Genomic DNA, 22,960 nt, shown 5'->3' on the forward strand with positions numbered 1-22,960 from the left:
AGATGGCTTCTTAACACATTGAGGGACAGTAAACATGATCAGCCTCTTGCTGCCCGGACAAGATCAAGGAATAGACAGATGCATAGTCACTTTCTTGAGTTTGCACTCCTTGCTACAGCTTGCAATGAAGAGCCTTTGTGCCATAAAGATGCATTTGACAGCAAAGAGTGGATGGATGCAATGAGAGCTGAGCTACAATCTATTGCCAAAAATGACACATGGGAATTAGTAGATCTCCCTACCGGCAAGCATGCCATTGGTACCCGGTGGGTCTACAAGTTAAGAAAGAAATCTGATGGCAGCATAGATCAACACAAAGCCCATCTTGTTGCAAAAGGGTATGCCCAACAACAAGGCATTGACTTTGAGAAGACCTTTGCCCCCACTTTCAGGATTACTACTATTAGATGTGTTATTGCCATTGCAGCCCATCACCATTGGTAAGTGCACCAGCTTGACATCAAGACTGCCTTTCTTCATGGGGATCTGTAGGAAGAAGTTTATGTGACACCACCTCCTGGCTTTGAGGTTGTTGGTTCTGAATACAAGGTATGCCGGCTGAGAAAAGCTCTTTATGATATGCTAAAATTCATGCACACTTGTTGTCCCTTGGTTTTCAGAATAGCCCCACAGAGCCCACTCTTTATATCCGTGGGAGTGGATCTGATTTTTTAGTGCTGATTTTATATGTGGATGACATGTTGATCATGGGCCCTGCTACTCAGCATATTGCAGCTTTCAAGGCTGATTTGCAGCAAGCTTTTGAAACGTCAGACATGGGACAGCTGCACTATTATTTGGGCATTCAGTTTGCTCATGTTGAGGGGGGTATCATGATGTCACAGTCCAAGTATATTGGACAGCTCCTTGATCGTTTTCAGTTTAAGGATTGCAAGCCAATCTCTACTCCAGTGGATGCTGGCTTCAAATTTTCAGGTCATGATGGGAGCCCACCATGTGATATCACTCTTTACCAGCAGGCTATTGGATGTCTCATTTACTTATGCCACACCAGACCTGGCTTACAGTATGCATAATCCTAGCTCAGCAAGGTCACATGCCCAATTCACAGCATTGGCAGGTAGTGAAGAGAGTCTTCAGATATCTCAGAGGCACTTAGGATTTAGCCCTCTTCTATGGTGATCAGGGATTACTTACCATGCATGCTTACACAGATAGTGACTGGGCAGGATGTTCCGACACTAGAGTGTCACATACCGGCAACTGTTTTTTGCTTGGCAGTTCATGTATCTCTTGGCTTAGCAAGAAGCAACCAACAGTTGTCACATCCAGCTATGAGGCTGAGTATAAGGCAGCCTTTACCGCTACAATAGAGTGTCTGGCTTCGCCAGTTACTTACAGATCTTGGTATTCACCAGCCATCCTCCACTATGGTCTGCATTGATAGCCAGAGTGCTTTGGCCATTGCGCGTAATCGAGTGTTTCATGCGTGTACCAAGCACATTGAAGTTCACTATCATTATGTTTGAGAGCGGTTGTCAGTAGGGCACATAGAGTTATCCTACCTTTCCACAGAGGACAACATAGTAGATATGTTTACAAAGGCACTTCCTTGTCCCAAGTTCGAAGTCTTCTGATAGGCTTTACACTTGGTTCCCTTTGTTACATGATCTGACATACCTTGTACATTCATAGGTGGCTATATCCTTTTGGATGAACATGTGCCACCATGACTAAAAAATACCAAGTATTCTGAGACGTTTCCAGAATACTTCAGCCCATACCATTGAGGGGGGTTTGTAGGCCATCTTCTCCCGGTCATAGTGATGCCCTATGGGCCCTGGTATGTATCCTATAGGCATAGTTATAGGCACTTTAGTCCTAGGGTCTATCTTCATGTACTTTGTACTTTCATTTCTTCTATTCTAGTTGGCGTGACAGCCTTCAGCTTTGACTCTTGTGTTGTGGGCCCTGGTATGGGTCCTAGGGTCTATCTTCATGTACTTTGTACTTTCATTTCTTCTATTCTAGTTGGTGTGACAGCCTTCAGCTTCGACTCTTGTGCTTGCTCCCACGCTCACCGCACCTACAAATTTTATGGGATATAGTGATTTTAAAATGGGTTGGTGTCATGATGAGTGGATAAGTCAATTTGATATGGCATTTGTAGTTGCAACAAAGCATTTCTCCTACCAGGGTCATGTTTTTTTAAAGGTTTATTTGGCATCCAAGTTTGCTATACTCACAGATAAAATTGATATCATATTTATGTGTAGATTGAAGGCTCATTTGTGCAAGGAATTGGATTTTTCATGACTGAGGAGCATGAAGTGGATAGCAATGGAAAAGTAATTACAAATGGCACTTGGACATACAAGCCTCCAGCAATCGATAATATACCACAACATTTCTTAGTAGAGATCTTGAATGGAGTGGCTCATCAAAATCGTATACTTTCATCCAAAGGTCTCTTTTCTCTATGTGTGTGCGTGTGTGTGCACGCGCCCCCCCCCCTCTTTAAAAAAACCACACATGTAGGCAAAGGTACATGTATGAATGGCACACGTGCAAATACACATGCATCCATGCACACACATTAAAATGAATAAAAAGTGGTATGCATATACATTGGTGTATTGCAAATGGTGTGCATACAAAGATATCTATGTATTTTTATATGTTTTTGTGGTGGGTGTCTGTCCCTCTATCATACACATGGATAAACCATTCATACACACACATTATTCCCTTTGTGTAACTTCATTAAGTAAAAGTACTCATGCTAGATTTCAGGCTGCAGATAATGATGAATGAGGATTGAGATTGCCTACCTTTCTGTTTTTAGCCTCAGTGTGGCCTAAGACTAAGTTTGTGTATAGTTTTTGTAATGCTAGGAGATATTTTGCTCAGTGGCTAGAAGAACCTAGTTAACCACCACCACTCTAGATGCCAAGTCAAGTTTAGCTGAGCTCCAGAAAAGGAGCTTTCTTCTGATGCTCTCCAACATTGGAGCAAACTGTTGTGAAGGAGAGATGCCCACCCCAACCTGGCAGCCCAAATATCTGACGAAGACACCCCTTTGTAACCAAGTGAAACCAATATCATTATCCCAATCCGGGGTGCCATCATCGCAAATCCAAAAACCATTGGATTTATGCCAATTAATGTGTGCACCTACAGCCGTGCAAAATAAATCCAAGGCTGTCTGGAAGGAAGTGAGTGTCCTGGGGGAGGCATCCAAAAAAACAGCCGTGTCATCTGCCAACTCACTATCGAGGAGCTCTTCTTCCCAGTGGAGAGGAAGCCTCAGCCCATAAATATCAGCTTGAGATCTAAGGTAGATACTCATAGCTTCCGCCACAAACAGAAAAAGAAAAGGGGCAAGAGGACATCCCTGGCGGACTGATCTATAGATCTGAAATCTGTCCCCTCTTACCCTCCCAATAAGCACCTGGGCTATGGGCTGATCTGTACAGAGAGGATACTCCTCTAATCCATGCATCTGAAAAACCAAAGCGAGATAGAGTACCCTCTAAAAAATCCCAGTCTACTCTGTCGTAAGCTTTCTCAGAGTCCAAGAGTAGAATGGCCAACCTCTGGCGGCTCTGCATGGCCCATTCTGAGGCTTTCCAAAATGAGAAAATATCATCGAAAGTACTTCTGCCATGCACAAACCCTGTCTGCGTGTCATGAATCAATTCTGAAAGAAAAACCTGTAGCCGCAGCTTGATGGCTTTCGCCAGAATCTTGTAAAAAGTGCCCAATAGAGTGATGGGTCTCCATTGTGACACTAGATTCCTATTACCCCCCTTTGGGATGAGATGAATGAGACCATCTGTAAGTGAGTCAGGCATCTCACCAGAGTCCCACATGCCCTGCAGGGCTGATGTAATGTGATCACCAATCTGCTCCCAAGAAGTAATAAAAAAAGAAGGGGTAAGTCCATCCGAACCTGGGCACTTGCCCTTGTGAAGGGCAAGTAATGCAGTCTTGAATTCTGCATTGGTGAAAGGTGCATTAAGAGGAACATACATCTCATCCCTTACCAATACAGGGATACACTACCAAACAACCTCTCTGGCATCATCTATGGCCCTGTGCCCGGATTTGCAGTAAAAAGGGATGCAAAAAAATCTGAAGCTACACGCATGACGACATCAAGATCTGATTGTAACACCCCGTCTGAGTCAACAAGCTGCGAGACACTATCTGTACTATGTCTAGGCCCATGAGTAGAGAAAGTGTTTGTTAACCCTGCCACCCATTTGAATCCAAAAGGATTCCCGTGCATGAAAGGCATACTCTGCTCTCTGATCCAACATCTCTGATCCAACAATATCTGTATATGAGCCCTTGCTGCAGCAAGGTGCTCCTGAATCCAAGCATCTGTGGGCCTCTTCTGCTCTTCCCTCTAAAGGGACGCTAACTGCTGGCGTATACAAATCTCATGTCTCTTGGAATCAGCGACTGTATGATAATAGTTACTAATTCCGAATAAGGCTGCAGCTACCTGAGATGGGCGGGCAACTCCACCCTGTATGTGAGTAACCCAAATCTGTAAAATATCCTCTGTGAGGCTCTTCTCTGCATAAAAATCATCCAGAATCCTGACACTGGCAGAGCGTCCTCTCTGATGAGGCTCAAGAATGTGCAACACCACTGGAAAATGATTTATAGGTGGTAACCCGAGTGGAAATGCATACAGATCCGCCTCTGTCAAGTGTCCAATCGTCTACATAAAATCTGTCAATACGTGCATGGATGGGCATGTGTACTATCCTGTTCGACCAAGAGTATAGGAGTGATTATGGCATAACATGAAAGGCATCATCAAACCAAGTGTCCCTACCACTGTACTGAAAGAGAAAGGCATCCCAAGGTGCCCTCTCCAAAGAATGAATTCCACCCTGTCTGCCTCCCTTTTTGTCTCATGGCAACTCAACCATGTTGAAATCGCAACCAATGATCCAAGAATCTGCAATGGGGGCCCAAGAGAGTAACTCCTTCCAAAAGGAGACTCGCTCCCCTCTATTGTTGGGGGCATACAGATTGAGAAGACCAATCTTATGCCCTCCAATCAAAATAATGATCCATTGAGCTCTAGAGGGGGAGATAATACCATGACCAGCAACCAAGGGTAGAATAGAAGGAGAGACCGAAATGCAAGTACCTCCCCTTGTGCTCATAGCAGGCGACCAGAAGGTATGTCCTGAAAGAAGTTTGCCAGACTTAAAGCAATCATCGGCATCCAACTTGTGTTCTTGGATAAAAAGGATATCAATAGCACCTCCAGTGACACCTGGATGAAGCTGATTCTGGATTAGCTACCTACGGTGATGGTGTGGAACTCCACCTAGGCCTTGTATGTTCCAGCTAACTATCCTCATGGATAAGAGGATACTGGGTGGAAAGGCTTACCCGACCTAGTAGAGAAGACCAGCTTTCCCTAGGCCGAAACACTCCTGCTGAGGGCAGGAAACTCAACAGGTGAAAGGATCCCCATACCTGCTGAGGGGGAGGCCTTATCAAAAGGAATCCCAATGACCGGGACCCCTAAGGTGGAGGGCACAAACTCCTCCTCATCCATGAAAGTCACCGAATCTGCTAGTGCCAAAAAAAAGTTCCTGAGAAGCAGGTCTGGCCGAGGAGTGCGAAGAAGACCTGCACTCGTGGAAGATGGAGAAGGACCTGCCAGGCCTTTATCTACAAAACTAGAGCTGGGGGCTGAGGAGGCCTGTGGCTAGGCTGAAGAGGAATCTGGAGTCCTCATCTGTGCATACATTCCCTCGGTCGACCTGACTAGTGCAGGAATAGTCTGTGGGGAAGAAGTATCGGTAGCCCCTCATGATCAGAAAACAAAGTGACTGGGGCTGGTACTGGTGCATCTAAAGGCCCAACCTGATGTGGAACTGTAGTGTCTGGGGCTATAGCAACAACTACCTCTAGAGTCTGGATGGCGTCTGTCTGAACCGGATCAAAGGTCTCCTCCTGAGGTAAGGGAGCCGCTCTGATCTCGCTCTCCATCGTGGTACTGGGTGTGTTGCAGGCTTTGGGCGCCTTGCTGCCCCTGGTGGTCCTGGGAGGCACAAAGCAGGGCGCCCTGTTGCTCCTGGTGGTCCTGGAGTGCGTGGTACAGGGCGTTGGGGGCAGGTGCAGTCGGGACAATACGTGAAGGAGCCACACCATAAGACCTCTTGTGTCTTTTTCTCTTCCTTGGGCAATCTCTAGCAAAGTGCCCAAGGGTCCTGCAAATCCTACATTGGTCCTGTCTACGTGCAATCTCGACTCTCTATTGAAAGAGAGAGCCATCTAGACGTTGAAGCATGATGTGGTCATCTAAGATGTTAGGATTAGAGACAATGACCCTAACTCAAGGCACCTCGTCCGCTTTGACTGTCTCTGCTAAGGAAGAAGGCATGCCAAGAAGGGGGGGGATCTCAGTGACCACTTCGAATGTGGCTCCGCGAATGTGGCTCCGATAGTATCAAGAAGTCGATGGTACACCTGAGGAAGACCAGGAAATCTAATGAACATTGATGTGATGTGACGTGACTGTCCTCCTTGACCGGATCGAAGCCCAAGGTATAGGGCAAAAGAAAAATCCTCCTTGAGCCCAGAGGATTACCTTTGAGAACTAGCGCTGTGGACTTGTGGGAGTCGAAAACCACTTGGAAGAATCCACGTCCCAAAAGTCGAATATCCCTTAGGTGTGGGGCGAGATCTCCTGGTAACGCTGCCAGCATCCAGTCTCTAGCCTATGATCTGGAAGGGTGTGACCCAAAGATGTGGGTGAAAAGTGATGTAGAGCCCTCTGGTTCCACATCTTTCTTGAGCTGATGCAACGCCAATTCAAACACTGAAGAAGCTCCGTCCGTGAAACTGCTGCCCAGGACGCCCTGGAATAGAAGAGGAGGCCGGGGGGGGGGGCTGCGGGGGGGAAAGAGGAGAGCGAGGGTAGCTTGCGGGGGGGAGAAGGGGGCGGGGGAAGGTTGCGGGGGTAGGCTGCAGGGGGTAGAAGGAGGTAGGCTGCGGGTAGAAGGGGGCAGGGGAAGCCTGCGGGGGGTAGAAGGGGTGGGGAAAGCCAGCAGCAGGGGGGAGGAGGGGGGCAAGGGAGAGGAGGCAGGAGGAGGCGGAGGGGAGCTGCGGGTTAGGAAGGGAGGGGGCAGGGGTGGGGGAGGGGGCTGGCAGGGAGGGAGAGGGTGGGTGGGGGAGAGGAAAAGAGGGGGAGGGGGCGGGGGCGGGCGGGCGAGGGGGCTGGCAGGGGGGAGAGGGAAGGCGGGTAGGCAGGCAGGGGGGGAGAGGGTGGGCGGGGGAGGAGGGAGGGGGCGGGGGTGGAGGAGGGGGGCAGGGGGGCTGGCGGGTGGAGGAGAGGGAGGGCGGGGAGGAGGAAGGGGAGTGGGAGGGTGAGGGATGAGGGAGAGGGGGCTGGCAAGGAGAGAGGGAGAGGAGGAGCAGCAAGGGGAGGGAGAGGGGGGGCAGCGAGGGTGAGGGAGAGGGAGAGGGGGCTGGCTGAGAGAGGAGAGGGGGGGGCAGCAGCTCACGGGGAGAGGAGCGGCTCAGCAGTTCTCAGTCTATATTTCTGGATGTGCCCAGTGAAAGAACTAGTATGAAAATGATATATAGCTGTAGAAATTCTTTTATCACGATGTTTTGAGGTCCATTCCTCGGATGTGTTGAAGGGCCTGCATCCATTCATGGTTCATCACCTGGCATCCCATGATTGCCTGCTCCTGCCACCAGTGTGATTTCACATTGGTAGGCTTCTTTCCTGTAGAAAAAAACCATCTAATAGAATCTTTGAGAAAGTACAAATTCAACAATCCACGAGGCACTAAAATGAAAAAATTTGCTGCCTGTCCTGCAGCCCACCTCTTAGAGTCTCAGCTCACTGCCTAGAGTACCCCACAAGTGGGCACCAACAGCCAGGGTGGACGGGTGTATAACCGATGGATACCTCATTCCATGAGAATATAAAGCCTGTAGGCTTTGCAGAAACCCTCACACCTTTCTGCAAAACTGTAGGCCTTGCAGAAACACACACACCTTGCAGAAACCTCGTTTAATGAGCATATATAATGTAGGCCGCGTTTCATGAGAATATAAAACATGTAGGCTATGCAGAAACTCTCTTCCTAGAGTCCTTTGTATCCCATTCCCAGATGAGATGAGGTTGGTGGCAGGTCCCCCCCCCCCGCCCTACTCCGCCTGAATAACAATTCTGCTTCAGGACATTCATATATACCAGGTTGTGATGCTGAAAATTACCTCTCAAAGGTTGTCCTTTGGCAAGGGCTCTGGGCAACATTGCAAAACCAGATCAATTTGGTATGACCTTAGGTGGGGATCTGCTGTTCTACCAAGTGGCACTCCCTGGGTAGGCTCTAGGTTGAGGCCCCTGGAGTCGAACTATACTTGTCTGTTGATCTGAGTGGCATATGAAAAGGCCTACACTTTAGCATCCCATCTTGGATGACCAAACCAAGGGTCCGACTCAATCTCTTGATGCGGATGGCCCTCCTAGAGCCACAAGTGCCACTGAAAGAACTCATCCACTACGGGGATGTGGGTCAATGGCTGGGTTGTGGGAGAATGGCCTAGACCTTACTCCATCTCCCAACCACTCTGATCCACTTTCCAATCCAAAGAGGTCAAGGAACCATTATTCTGAGGATCTGGGTCGAAGTGCAAGTACACAATAGAGAGTAAGAATTTCAATTCTACTATAAATCTGAGTAAAATGTTTCTGTTTGTGATGCAAGTATGCAACATGTACTTTCTGAGGCTAAGATAACACTGTGCGATTACCTCAAAAACACTTTTGACAGATTTTCTACTGGCAATCTTTTATGTTCTGTTGGCAAGCGGATTGTAAAGAATGACTTTACATGTCCAATATGCTTCCAACGTTGCCTCCACCCAACTCTTCGCATTGGAAAGAGTTCAATCTGCAACCATTTTTGGACTGGCTTGATCGACATGCTGAAATGGTGCTCACCTGCCATGGCTTGAGCAGGCCAAAAGGAATGCTGCATCCAATAGCTTGTCTCCTGCCACTCCTCACAAGAAGGCGAGTAAGCTTCAAGAAACTACTTCTGTTTCTGTAGGTTAGAGCTGACAATGAAAACAATAGCTTTTTGTTTTCCTCCTGCTGGACATGGACTAGGAATAATGTAGCATGACTAATCGTCCACCATTGCTTTATGTTTGACCCATTTTATGCAGTAAGAGAGTGGTGGCATCTTTGCCCAATCTTGAGTTTAGAATTTTCAATTGGATCAAGTCAATTTCATCAGTAGTGTCAAATAGTCTAACCTTTTTTATACCAACTACAAAATGTAAAGAATTCCAGATGAATGATGATTATGAGGAAGGAGATTTGAAGGCTGCCTTGGAAAACTTATCTGATTCCTCAAATGTAGCATATGCTGGACCAAGGGCTGTGAGCATTGAAGATCTAAGATAATTATAGATAGGAGGGGTGACTATTATATAGTGCTTCATGTGGGTTTGACCAGTTGTATGACTACAAATCCTTTAGAAGTGGTATTGTCAAGCTGATTATAGATCATATATGAGCCGTACCATTGAGCTGGGGGCTCTGCATGCCCTCGAACCCTGTTGGGTGCAGGAAGCAATGGAACAGGAGTGGAGTGCGGGAAGCAAACAAAAAGCTGGAGCAAAACGTAGTACTGCTCAAATGGATAAGAGGAAAATACAAAGGGTGGCCTATAGGCCCCCCAAGTCAACCATATGGTGGACCAGAGAAGTCAACTCATAGAGTTGACCTGACCTATAAGGCACATACCAGGTTTAAGTGCTCACAAAACCCCCTCCATCGTATGGCTGAAGTATCCTAGAAATATCTCAAGAATACTTGGAAACTACATCATGGTTGCACATATTTGTCCCAGAGGGGTATAGCAACCTATGATATGTACAGAGTGATCCCTCACGTAATAAAAGGAGCCAAGTGTAAAGCACGTCGAAATGCCTCAAACTTGGGCCGTGGTAAAGCTTTCATGAAAAGATCTGCCAAGTCCTCCTCTTTGGGAACATAGGACAACTGGATGTCTCCACCAGATAGTCGCTCTTGAACATAGTGATAGTAGACTTCAATATGCTTTGTGCGCGCATGAAACACTGGGTTTCTAGCAACCGCCAAAGCACTCTGGTTGTAGGTGTAGATCATAGTAGAGTCGGGCTGAATGATATCAAGATCTGCAAGTAACTTGTGAAGCCAAATGCGCTCTATTGTAGCTGTGAAAGCTTCTCTGTACTCAGCCTCATGCAATTGGATGTGGCAACTATAGGCTCCTTCTTGCTGAACCAAGAGATGCATGAAGCTCCAAGCATAAAACTGTTGCTGCTGTGTGACACCCTAGTGTCGTAACATCCTACCCAGCCGTTATCCGTAAATGCATGCAAAATAAGTAGGGCCTTTGAACCATAGAGTAAACCCAAACTATGCGTGGCCTTCAAGTATTGCAAGACCCTCTTCACTGCTTGCCACCATATGCAAATTGTATGCCCAAATAATAGTGTAACCGACCCATATCTATCATGGCAAAAGACTGCTGTAAATCAGCCTTGAAATCTGCAATTGTATCCATATCTGGCCCAGTGATAAGCATGACATCCACATATAAAGTCAGAATTAAAAATTCTGATGCACTCTTTTGGACATAAAGAGTGGCCTCAGTTGGAGCCATGGACTGTCAAAAATGCATGTATCTTCGCATACCATGCCCGGGGTGCCTGCGTCAAGCCATATAGGGATTTTTTGAGCCGGAAAACTATATTTTCAGAACCTAATTGTTCAAAACCAGGTGGCTGAGTGACATAGACCTCTTCCTGAAGATCACCATGGAGGAAGGAGTCTTGATGTCCAGCTGATTAACCTCCCAATGCCAATAGATGCCATGCAATAACACACCTGATAGTAGTAATGCGTGAGGTGGGAGCAAAGGTCTCCTCAAATTCAATGCCGCGTTGTTGTGCATATCCCTTTGCAACCAAGTGGGCTTTGAGGCAGTCAACACTACCATCGGCTTTCCTTTTCACCTTGTAGACCCACTTTGTACCTATGGCACGCTTGCCTGCTGGCAAGTCACACAACTACCAAGTGTTGTTTGCATGAATGGATTCAAGCTCAGCCTTCATGGCATCCATCCACTCCTTGCTGTCAAAGGCATCCTTGTGACATAAAGGTTCCTATTTGCAAGTAGTAGCAACCAAAGCTACAGCCAAATAGTTGCCATGCATCTCTTTATGCGCACCTCTAGTGCAGGCTCGCAAAGGCACAACTTGTTTGCTATCCCTAAGTGTGTCCACAAGCCATCTCAGGACTGATTTTTTTTTTAAACGACAACACTCTCCTGTGCAACTGCCTGCTCAATAGCATGATCATCAACTAAAGGCTATTGGAGGAGGATGTGCACTGGTAGAAGTGTATGGCACAACACTTTGCACTGAATGCTTTGTATTTGTGGGCGAATGAAAGAGAGGCAACAATTTGAGCGAATACAACATCCCTACTGACAATGACCTTGCCCGTGCTTAGCTGATACAACCTATATCCCTTGCTCTTTGTGCTATAACCAATGAATATGCATTTTACAGCTTTGTCTTCAAGCTTGTGCCTCAGCTGAGATGGCACATGAGCATAAGCCAATGACCCAAACACCCGCATATGAGAAATTTAAGGTTTGCGACTGTGTCATGCCTTGTAAGGTGTGATAGTCTTCAATGCCTTTGTGGGTGCCCGATTGAGCACATAGTTGGAGCACATGATAGCATCCAACCAAAACTTATTCGGCAAAGACTTTCCTTTGAGCATGCACGTGCCAATTTTTCCTATCTCCCAGCCCGTTCTACTGCGGAGTATAAGGCACTGTACATTGATGAATAATACCTCAAGCTACCAAAAATTCAAAGAATGACATGTACTCCCCTCCCCCTCCGTCAGTGTGTAGAGTAAGGAGCTTGTGCCTTGATTCTTTTTCAGCCATGGCAAGCCAATGTCTAAAGCATGGGAACACATTAGATTTGGCCTTCATGCCATATATCCAAGCGAATCTGATGTAGTCATCCACAAAGGTAGAAAAGTAAAGGTAGCCCCCAAGAGATGTTGTCCACACTGGCCCGCACACATCAGTACGCACAAGGTGAAGCCTCCTAGATGCATTAATTGTCCCATCCTTAGGAAATGAGAAACGGTGCATTTTTCCCAACAAGCATCCCTCACAAACATGTTTAACCAATGCATGCATGGGTGGGAGAGCAACCACCATGTTTTGTGAATGATTTTAACCAAGCTTTTGTAGTTGAGGTGACCCAACCGCGCATGCCATAAGTGGGATTCTGAAATTATAGATTCAGCCACTAAATTCGCCTCTATAGCAGGCTGTTTGTCATAAACATCAAGATGATATAGCCTAGAAGAAAGAGACCTAGTAAGTACTATCATGTCATCGTACTAGTTATACACGGCACATCGATAACCATCAAAGAGAACCTGAAAGCCATTCAAGGATATGGCTGCAATGGATGAGGTTCTTCTGGATATCTTGGACAAACAAAACGTCCATGAGCGTGATCGTATCACTTGAAACTAAAGTGACCTAGACCTGGCCAATCCCTTTTCATGGGATATGATGCTTTGTTGGCACATGTCACTGTGCCACCATGTGGAGCAGCCCCCAATGTCTCAAAGAGTGATCTGAAAGAAGTGATGTGCTTGGAAGCACCACTGTCGAAGCACCAATCTGACTTAGAAGCTAAGATAGACAAGGCTGTAGCATGGTTCTCTGGATGGTATTGGCATGTCACCATGAAAGCCCACTCATGGTGAGCAATGTTTGCTGCCTCATGACCATGATTTGGGGCAGTAGCAGTAGTAGTGACAGCAAGTCCCTGTTGCTGCTTTTTCTTTTCAAAAGCGATGCGCTTGCGACATTCAGAGATGTCATGTCATGGCTTCCTACAATAATTACGGCATTTGCTGTTTTTCCTCCAGCAGTAGATGAGCCTCCAGAAGGCTTGCGTGTGTTGTAATTTTGCCCGTTCTTTCCCTTATTTTTGTGATTAGCGACAAAAGCCTAATTTGCAATTTGAGAGGCAGCACGATTTGTGCGATTCTGCTCCTCTGGTAGGAGAAGGGAAACAAACTGGTCAAAAGTATAAGTGCTGGGATTGCCCATGGCAACCAACCTTAATGTAGTAGCAAACCCCTGGTAGGACTCAAGGAGTCCATTGAGTGTCATGGACACTACCTGAGCATCTGAAATAATTTCATCCACATTAATGAGCGGCTCTTCAAAATCCTTGATTTTGGTGATGTATGCATCCATGCTGTCCCGCTCTTTGATTTTGACATTCTCCAATTGCCTGCATAAAAAGCAACACGTGCCTCATTGTGATCGTGGTAAAGGTTAGCCAAGATGTCCCATGCAGCCTTCGATATCTTGAAAGACCGAATGTGAGGAATGATGTGTCTCTTGACTGAAAAAGCAATGATAGAATGTGCTTGGGCATCTCTACCATCCCATCTGGCATGGTCAGGGTGTGAGAGGAGTGGCTGGAGTAGTAGGAGAAGAGTGAGTAGATCTAGAGGTGGCTGTAACAGCTGCACTAGCTATAGTAGTAGCCGGAGTGGGAGCCACAGAGGGAGGTCGAAGGTCTGATCCTGAGACAATACCTCAAAATTTTTTGGCAACCAGCAAATGTTTTACCATGTATGACCACATGGGATAATTGGGTCCATTGAGCTTGTCTTCAGCGGAGAACATACCATCCAACAATGAGCTAAATGCACATGCTATCCCCAAAAATATGACCTGCAAAACAATCTCTATCCGGTCAAAGGACCCCCTACCAAAGATAGCTGTCCTTCAATAATATCAGCCCAAAACAAGGGGCAAATGTCTGCAAATGTATCCAATGATCAATTGAGCTATAAATGTCCCAAATGGAGGCTGTGTCTCAAGTCTGACAGGACAACAAGCCAAGTTCAAGGGGCAAATGCATAATATACCCAAATTTAGCTGAATAAAGCAAATGTCACTGCAATGGACAGCAAATCTGGCAAAAGCCTCAAATTCTGAGAGGGCAAATATGCCAAAAAGAGGGCAAATTGAAAAAAGTCCCAAATTGTGCTGCAAGTTGCAAATGTGACTCAATGTGTTGTAATTCCAAGCCAAATGTGACTCAATGTGCTGCAATTCCAAGCCAATGTCAATGTTCCTGCATGCAATGTATACGAAATGCCCAAAAATGGCTGTACCAAGCCAATGTCACTGCAAATTTCAACAAAATTGACAAAACCCCCAATTTCTAGAAGGGCAAAACTGTCAAATTTGGAGCAAATGACCAAAAGTCCTAAATTGTGTTGAAATAAAGCAAATGTGACAAAATAACCTGCAAATCTAAGAATATCCTGCAATCTGTTAGCAATAGATCTAAAATCCCCAATGTCAGAGTGGAAATGAAGTCAAAATAGGGCAAAATACTGCAAAAGCCTCAAAATTTGACCAAAAGGAGCAAATGTCACTGCAAAATCTGCAAATGTGACACAAAAGCCCCAATTTCTAGAGCAAAATCACCTCAATGTCACTGCAATGTGTGCAAACGTGACATAAAAGAGGGTGAAAAGCTTCAAATCCAAGTGGACCAAGAAAATCTGAGTCAAGAGGGAGAGAATCCCAGCCAAATGGTGCTAGAGCAGGTTGGAGCACTTGGAGGAAGGCCCGAATGACTCAAAAGAGTTTAGAATTGACAAAAAACCTCCAAAAACAGTCCAAAAATGCTCGAAATCAACTTCTGACAAGTCATATAGATCTTGGCAGCATCGCGCACCTGTCTGTACGGACAAATTTTTCCAAGATGAAATGGTGTGGGTAGGGTTGTTTGTATGCGAGCAGCTCAAAAATTTCAAAAAACGTCAAAATCGTACCTCAAAAAGTCAAAAAACAGCCGTGGGACTGTTTTTAAGCTCAAAAAACAGGTTTCTGGCAATGAAATGAGGCACCGGACTGAGCTGGAGCAAAATGGCAAGTAGGAGCAACGGGAGAGCATGAGGGAGGTAGGTAGGAGTAGGAAGCAATGGAACAGGAGTGGAGTGCGGGAAGCAAACAACAAACGTAGTACTGCTCAAATGGATAATAGAAAAATACAAAGGGTGGCCTATATGGCCCCCAAGTCAACCATATGGTTGACCAGAGAAGTCAACTCATAGAGTTGACCTGACCTACAAGGCACATACCAGGGCTAACTGGTAACAAACCCTCGCCTATGTGGGCTGCCGCCCCCCAGACACGCCTGCTGCTTGGGGGGGCTAGCGTCCCTTCAAACCCCCCCTCGAGGCTGCTATCAAGCTCTATCCCAGTGGAGTAAATATCAAGTCCAATAGGCCATCTCATAACCATCTGGTCTACAAACAAAGACCCCTTCCAATGTCTACATTGGGGATCCGCCTGATATCGGCTGCCCATTATGGCTTCTCCTCATATGGGTGCCTTGACAACATTGGGCACCCAGAATACTCGCGGGTAACTTACATGAGAGGTGGACATTCAGGCTAGTTCTAGCACCTACCCACGGAAGTCCCGGAAAGAGAACTCAAAGTCAGCTTCAGACCTGAACTTACTCTCTGGATCCATGGTGTCTTTGCATTCCGGATCCAGTTTGGTCACATGTTCCAGATCCATTCTGGTCATACTTCCTGGTCTAGTGGTAACTGTGAATTTCAGATCCGTTGGTGTCCTGGACATTTCCAGATTCTGGATTCAGTTGTGACTGTGCAATCCGAACCAATCCAGACCCGTTAGTATCCTGGACATTCTGAATTCTGGATCTCATGTTGAATTTTCAGTGAACATACTAATTGCTTTAATTCAACAGCCTTTGCATGCTCTTCATAATATACTTCTTCTAATTTTTTAAGGCCATTAAATGACTGCATTGGGAAGTTCTTAGTTATCTTAAGTCATGGCATATTGGTTCTAAATTTGCTACAATTAATCTCTGCTTCTTGTTATAGCCTCTGGAGAACCTCCTCTACTCCTTGCTGGTTCAGTCCATTCTGCCATAAAACGTGCAATAGAAGCAACAAGGGAAGATCCTTTCGCTGGTGAGAGATACACTAAAGGGAGGTACTTGAGGCTAGATCCACCAGCGACAATGGAGAAGGTGAAGAACCTCTGTGGACTGGACAGCGTAGAGCAGTATTTGAAGTACCAGATAAGCAGAGCTTGACCATGCTTGTCCCTGAAAAGGTATAAACATGGAATTACATAGGTGTTTCAATCCAGTGTTCAAAAATGTTAGTGATCTATCTCACACGCCATACTTGGATCTTTTCTGAAGCAGCCTGCGTTATGAATCGGTCCTTCATGTCAGCAACATGACTCAGATTGTTGCACAGCCTGTGCATGGGAGTACAAAATCTTGTGCATCACTGCAGCAACGTGATAGTACCCTGTAACACTTTGATTCAGACATAGAGGAAGTGATGTGGCAATAAGCAGTGCCCAATTTATCCCAAATTCAAGAATGAAGGAATTTCCAAGCTCCTGAAGTGAAATGGACACCAAAAGCAGGTAATGATTGCCTCTACAAAAGATTTCATGTTAATAATATAGTTACTGGTTTCACAAAAAAAAAAAAAAAAAGTGTGTGTGTGTCCACTTTCTTGTCATATAATGAGGTTTTTTAATATTTGTAGTAGTTTATCCCTTTATTTGGGACTGCTTTTTGTAATATAAAGGCAACTAGTTTTCACCCAAAAAAAAAAAAGTTTGTATGTGTGTTTGTGTGATTTTGATCTTTTCTTTGTTTGGGTTCGTTATTGGGCACTCAGGACTTTATGGATAGACAGGAATTGTAAAGTCTTTGGTGATCCCACATTCTCTTTGTTTGCTTTCTTCAAGCGATCTTTGCAACGATCTTTCTTTGATTGCTTGTAGACTCGATACATGGATCATGATGTATATTTGGCATATATAGAGATTTTCAGCTGATGTATTTTAGTGCCTCGTTTTGAGGTGGCTATTCTTGTAATATAAACAATCCTGGCTTTCACTTTAAAAAAAAAAAAAAGTGTGTGTGTATGTGTGTGTGTGTGTGTGTGTGTGTCTCAGAGCCAAATTGCTAAGAGAAATGATGCACACAAACAGAGGCAAGCTGTGACCGTGAAGTAGTCCATGATCCATCAAGCATAAGCACTCTGCAAATTTCTGTTTTGATTCTCCTCTGATGTAAACTTTTGAAAAATTCTTTGGAAGAGCAACCTTTATCTGTGAAGGCTCTTTGTCTTGCTCTAATCTCCCATTTTGCCAGTTTCCTGTGATCATTTAGTTTAAGACAATGTCTGGCCTGGCATAGTGTTGTTTGCTCATGCATGGACAACGAACGATGATGACTGAGTTCAGTGAGGTCTTGACAAGTAGATTTGGCTTGAGCAATGGTTTCCCTCAGAGTCTTCATGTAAGACTTGCCATAAGCTCTAATCACCACTTGCATTTTAGAAATAAAAGAATCCCAGGCACCATCAACATGAAGATGGCTGCTAGAGGAAAGACAATGAGCTGCTTCAGTAACCATTGCCTTGAAATCAGCATGTTGCAAATAACTATTGTTTATGATTAGATGTCTCCTTTGTGGCAATCTATCATTTGGCATATTATAAAAAGATAAGCGCAGCCATAGCGGTGCATGGTCTGAATGCACAAAGGCATAGTCAATCCACATTTTGCATGTGAAATCCCCATTTTGTTGGGGAGCGACACTATACCATCGGTCGATCCAGGCATGCCTGATAAACTGAAAGAGCATTATGTTGAAAAGTGTAGCCCGGTGACAAAGGCTGCAATTCCTTCCAAAGGTCAACCAGATCCAAATGCAAAAGTAGTTGAGACCATGCATGCCTTTCAGGAGATAACATATGGTCATGTCTGGAGGTGTTGTCTCCCTGTTGTGGAGCATTATTGAAATCCCGACATATGTAGGCATGATATCTCCACGGATATTGTTGCATGGCATCCCAAATTGCAGTTCTTTCTCTAGAGGACTGAGGTGCATAAACTGAAGCAAATTCAAACACCTCTCCTCTAATAATGCATTGGAGAACAAGCCATCTGCCTTTGTTGTCATTTAATGCAATGGCTGGTTGAAGCTCATGTTTGATCAGAAGGACAACCCCTGAGAAAGAGTGCTCCCCAGCATAGAAAATGTCATATCCACAGTGGTGTCCTGTCTTGCCTGCATAGATATGTTGGTTGTGTTCTTGTAATGCCACTATGTCAGGCTGAAATCTGTTGATGTACAGCCACACAGATTTCCATTTCCTACTGTCACACATGCCGTGGACATTAAGTGTAAAACATTTGATGTGAGCAGTCATATATACAGGCATTTATAGTAATGTAACAACTATGTACAGTAGGAAAATTTATGCGGTCAGCCTTGCATTTCTATCTCAGGGTCGAGGCCTCGCCCCTGAGAAGAAGTAGCCGCCTGAGAAGTAGACAACAAAGCAGCAACCTCTTCTTCAGGGAAGAGTGTTCTGCTGGCTGTTACTGCAGCCCATGTAATCCCAATGCCTGAATTTATCTCTGGGGTATTTCCGCTAGAAGATGCACCATTCCAAGTGCGGGGGGGTGAAATTCTTCGAGCATAAATAACTTTTCTTGGGCTTTGCCAGCCATCAGTTGAAGGTTGCTTTCCTTTGGTCGAGGATTGAATAGCAGGAGGTGAATGTGAGGTGAGATTCCCATTGGGAGCCACTGGAGCTTTGCCTTTATCCTGACTCCCAGAAAGCTGTCTACCGCCTTTATTTTTGTTGGCAAGTGGAGTAGGAGCATCTTTAGTAGACATGTGAACTGGCAAGGTGGCATGAGGCATTTTATGTTGATTCATTGGACACTGTGAAGCCATGTGTCCAAACTTTTTGCATTCAAAATAGGCCCCTGCAAATAAATCCCATTTGAGTTTATAAAAAGCACTTCCCATGTTTACATTGTTCACCGTGACTGAATAAGAGTCCGGTGTGGGATTATCAGTATCCCAGAGAATACAAAATCTGTTTGAGTTGCCATTTGGCCGTGGTGGGCAGACCACTTTACCTAAAGATGCTGCAATTTTAGGCAAAAGTGAGGCCATACATTGGGGGAAATCAACAACTTCAACCCAAACTGGGCATCGGTGTCGGATTAAAGCCTGAAAGTCCCTTGTGGGAGACCATGGCAAGACATGCACCATTTGCTGCCCCAAAAAAAGAGGTGAATGTTCCAAAAGAATTTGTCTATGGATCTCATCCACCATGATGACCTCAAAAAAGCCCCTGGCTGCATAGTGTACTTTACGAACAAAAGAGCCAGCCAATGTGCGTGTCAGCCAGTTGCCTATCTTTGCAGCAGGTGGCATCCGGCCTGGAAAGAATAATATGACTGCATTCTTGGCATATTCTCTGACTGGATCCACAATTTCATCGACCTCAACCATGAGGCCAACTGAAGGAACCGAGTCTTTCCACTCTTTTCTCGTATCTGCAAATCCTTCATGCATTACATCATATACCAGTTGAGCCTCAAGAGTATCATGCATCGGGTCATGCTGACCCTCAACCTGCTTTTGCTTCTTGCAGGGAGCCGAGCGCTCCTTTTGAAACGTTTTTTCATATGAATACTCTGCCATGACCTTGTAAAAAAAGGGAGCTTGAGAATGAAGTACCTGTAAAAGGGTAGTGAAAGCCAAAAAAACCAGTCCCAAAGAAATATCATAGGAAGCCCACAAGAGAGGAGAAGGAGAGTATAACTGGTAAGGAGAGAGCAGAGGGATAAGTGAGATTTTGGTGGAAGACACAGGACTGCTAGGGAAGACACCGGAGCAAAAAAACCCCAAAAGACTGTACGGCAAGAGGTACCAAAACTGTACGGACGATGATGAGTTGTGCTGTAGTAGATACGGGCTGCACGGGGGGGGGAGTCTGACTGTACGAGAAGGCCGAACTGGTACGGAATCGTACAAACGTACGGACGTCGTACGGCGACCGTACAGATGTACGGACAAAAACTGCGCAGAGTTCCTGGCAAGAACAGGGATGCTGACAGAGGGCAGGCGAGCTGAAACGGTACGGAGATGACAAAAGTGTACGGAGGCACAAAAAAAGGCTTCGGAAGAGAGAACGATGTCGACGCACACACACACAGAGTTTGGAGCAGGATTACACAGGTTGCGTAGGGGCGAGCGGACTGAGCGTACGGTCTGTCCGTACTGACGTACGGTACCTTACGGTAGCCGTACAGGTGTACGGGCAGAAGGAGGAGCTGTACGGAACTCTGTCTCTTGACCAGATCTCCTCTCCAAGCTCACACACACACTCTCAACAGATTTTGCTTGCACGAAATTTACTGTTGCAACATGTTTCTCCAATCATTTCCCCTACTCAAGCTTTGGAATTGGAGGAACCCTTTACTGAGAGGGAACTGTCAGATGCGATCAAATCATGTGGCAGATGGAAATCCCCAGGATGGGATGGTTTAACAGTTGAGTTTTTTCTTGCATACTGGCCTATTTTGAAGCATTCATTGCTATATATGGTGAATGCTGCGTGGCAAAATCAAAAAATGCTGGATACATGGAAGAGAGGTCTTGTTAAACTCCTTCCCAAAAAACAAATTTGTGAGTCTTTGGCAGACTGGAGACCTATCACTCTTATGCCCGTAATTTACAAAGTCACTACCAAAATGATTGTTGATCGGCTAAAGGGGTTTTTACATGATGGGTTGCATCTTGCTCAATACGGCTTTGTCCCGCGTAGGCATATCACAAATAACATTGCTAATGCCTACATTGGAATTGAATATGCCAAATACACACAGCAGGATGTTTTGTTATTGCAAGTTGATATTGCCAAAGCCTTTGATACTGTTCAGTGGGATTTTATTTCATCGGCTATGCAGGCATTGGGTTTTGGCACAAAAATGCAGCAACTCATCAATTGGCTATATCAAGATAGTGAAGCTGCCTGCATACTTTCAGGAGATATTTCTCCATCCTGGACTCTTGCTTGCTCTGTCAGGCAAGGATGTCCCCTGAGTGCTTTACTGTTTGCCATAGCCACTCATCCACTGCTTCAATATCTGGATCACCTCTTGGACACTGACCAGTTGCACGGTTTGGAGATTCTTGGCAGTTGCAGCATGATTGCTCAGGCATATGCTGATGATTCATTCTTTACTCCAAAAAATACTCGGGCTGATCTGTCCATGATTATGCATGCTCTTTCTATATATGGATTGGCTGCTGGCCTTCGGGTAAATTTTCAGAAATCAAAATTGCTGCCGTTACATGCACAGGAATGGCACAACCTTCTGTGGCCTGGGAAAATTGTCCCCGCTTCTCAATTCATTCGACATCTTGGTTATCCTCTAGGCTGGGGACTCGGCTGGGGACTCACCCGTTCACAACAAATTGATTGGGTGCTAGTAAAGTTAAGGGCAAAACTTGAATATTGGAAGCTTGCAACTTGGCCATTACATGTTCGTCTGCGAATCACACAATCCATTTTGATAGCATACATACAATTTTATTTGCCTCTCACTATGTTCACTAAGGCAAATCTGGTTTCATTTATGTCAGCTATCATGGAAATTTTCTGGCGTTCAAAACATGGCAAGAAAAGTCTCAGATTACTCTCTATGCATCGTCTCTGTTCTCCAAAGATGCACGGGGGCCTGAACATTCTCAATATTCAAATGCATTTACTTGCTCACAGAGGGAAAATGATGATACAGTTTATGCAAGGAGATCAGCCTTGGGCTTTCATGATCCGCTCTCTCTTATTACATCTTCATACATCTGCCTTTGGGAATTGACAGCCTACTCAATGGGATTTTTTATTTGGCTCTATCCAAGGTAAGATCAGAGGATGCCCTTTTGTCTCTCGTCTACTTCTTGATTGGAAACACATTCTATCCCACTTGGAATGGCATGGAAGGGACTCTCTCTCGGGCAACTCTTTGAGGGTAGAGAATATTTTTTGGTCTAAAGTATTTCACCCTCCTTTGGCCATACAAGAGCCCCGATGTTCTTATTTTCTCTCCTTCAAAGGCATTTCATCTGTGGCAGATGTACTTCAGGATGATGGCACAGTTTTATCTTTTTCTATGACTGCTCGCAAATATGGCTTGGGAGCTCATTATCGTCCTTTATGGCATAGAATTTCAGCAATGCTCCAACCGTACTTGCCGGTACCTCATTTGGAACTCCAGCATCGGCTTGAGGATTGGATTTTACGCTCTTCTTCCTTATACGCCCGTCCTTTGAAGCTCTCACATATCACAGTGTCATCACTGTATAAAGTGTTATTACCTCCACCTTGGATTTCCCACAGAGCAAATACTGTTTGGCATATGGATCGTCCAATGAAGTGGTGGAGAAAAAGGCTGCGTCTCCTTTGGCATTACAAAGTCCCTCTTCGACAACAGCTTTTCCTATGGCGAGTTCTCCTTGGTATTTTTCCATCCGGACAGTTACTCACACACAGACATATTGCTTCAGCTGTTTGTCACAGATGCCAGCACTCTACTGAATCAGTGTTTCACATCTTTTGGTCCTGTCCAAATACTTCTGATCTCATTGCTCTCATCAGACAGAGGCTTCGACAGTGATTTCCTACTGTTACTTTTGGCAGATTTTTCTGGTTGTTTGGCTTTCATCCACAGAGAAGGGTTTTGATTTATTTTTTGTATGGGTGCGCTATTGGACACTATGGACTTTATGGATGGATAGAAATCATAGAGTCTTTGGTGATCCACTATTTTCATCCTTTCTTTTTTTTAAACGATCTCTGCAACAATCATTTTATGATTGCTTTCAGACTTGTTTGATTGATCAGGATGTGTATACAGCTTATACTGAGATCTTTAGTTGAGTAGTAGCTACTTCGTTTTTGAAGTAACTATGAATGTAATTATTCTACAGAAATAAAATATTTCTTCCC

The 22,960-nt window shown here is 45.2% G+C and overlaps 1 protein-coding gene across 2 annotated transcripts in view; it reads left to right on the top strand.

Annotated features, from left to right (window-relative positions):
- LOC147902407 (indole-3-acetaldehyde oxidase-like) overlaps nt 1-16,488 on the top strand; it is a 56,839-nt gene extending 40,351 nt beyond the window's left edge. Inside the window, exons 9-11 of one of the 2 annotated variants that reach the window (XM_087373462.1) lie at nt 2,238-2,427; nt 15,998-16,232; nt 16,324-16,488. In XM_087373462.1, coding sequence (XP_087229588.1) covers nt 2,238-2,427; nt 15,998-16,212 — 405 coding nt within the window. In that variant the 3' untranslated portion in view covers nt 16,213-16,232; nt 16,324-16,488. The remainder of the gene's footprint in view (nt 1-2,237; nt 2,428-15,997; nt 16,233-16,323) is intronic. The other variant, XM_087373461.1, reaches the window with a different exon arrangement.
- Nucleotides 16,489-22,960: the final 6,472 nt, after the last annotated feature.

Source organism: Dipteris shenzhenensis, chromosome 4, assembly GCF_047967505.1.
Source record: "Dipteris shenzhenensis isolate YYH24624 ecotype China chromosome 4, Dip_SZ_1.0, whole genome shotgun sequence".
Classification (NCBI taxonomy): Eukaryota; Viridiplantae; Streptophyta; class Polypodiopsida; order Gleicheniales; family Dipteridaceae; genus Dipteris; species Dipteris shenzhenensis.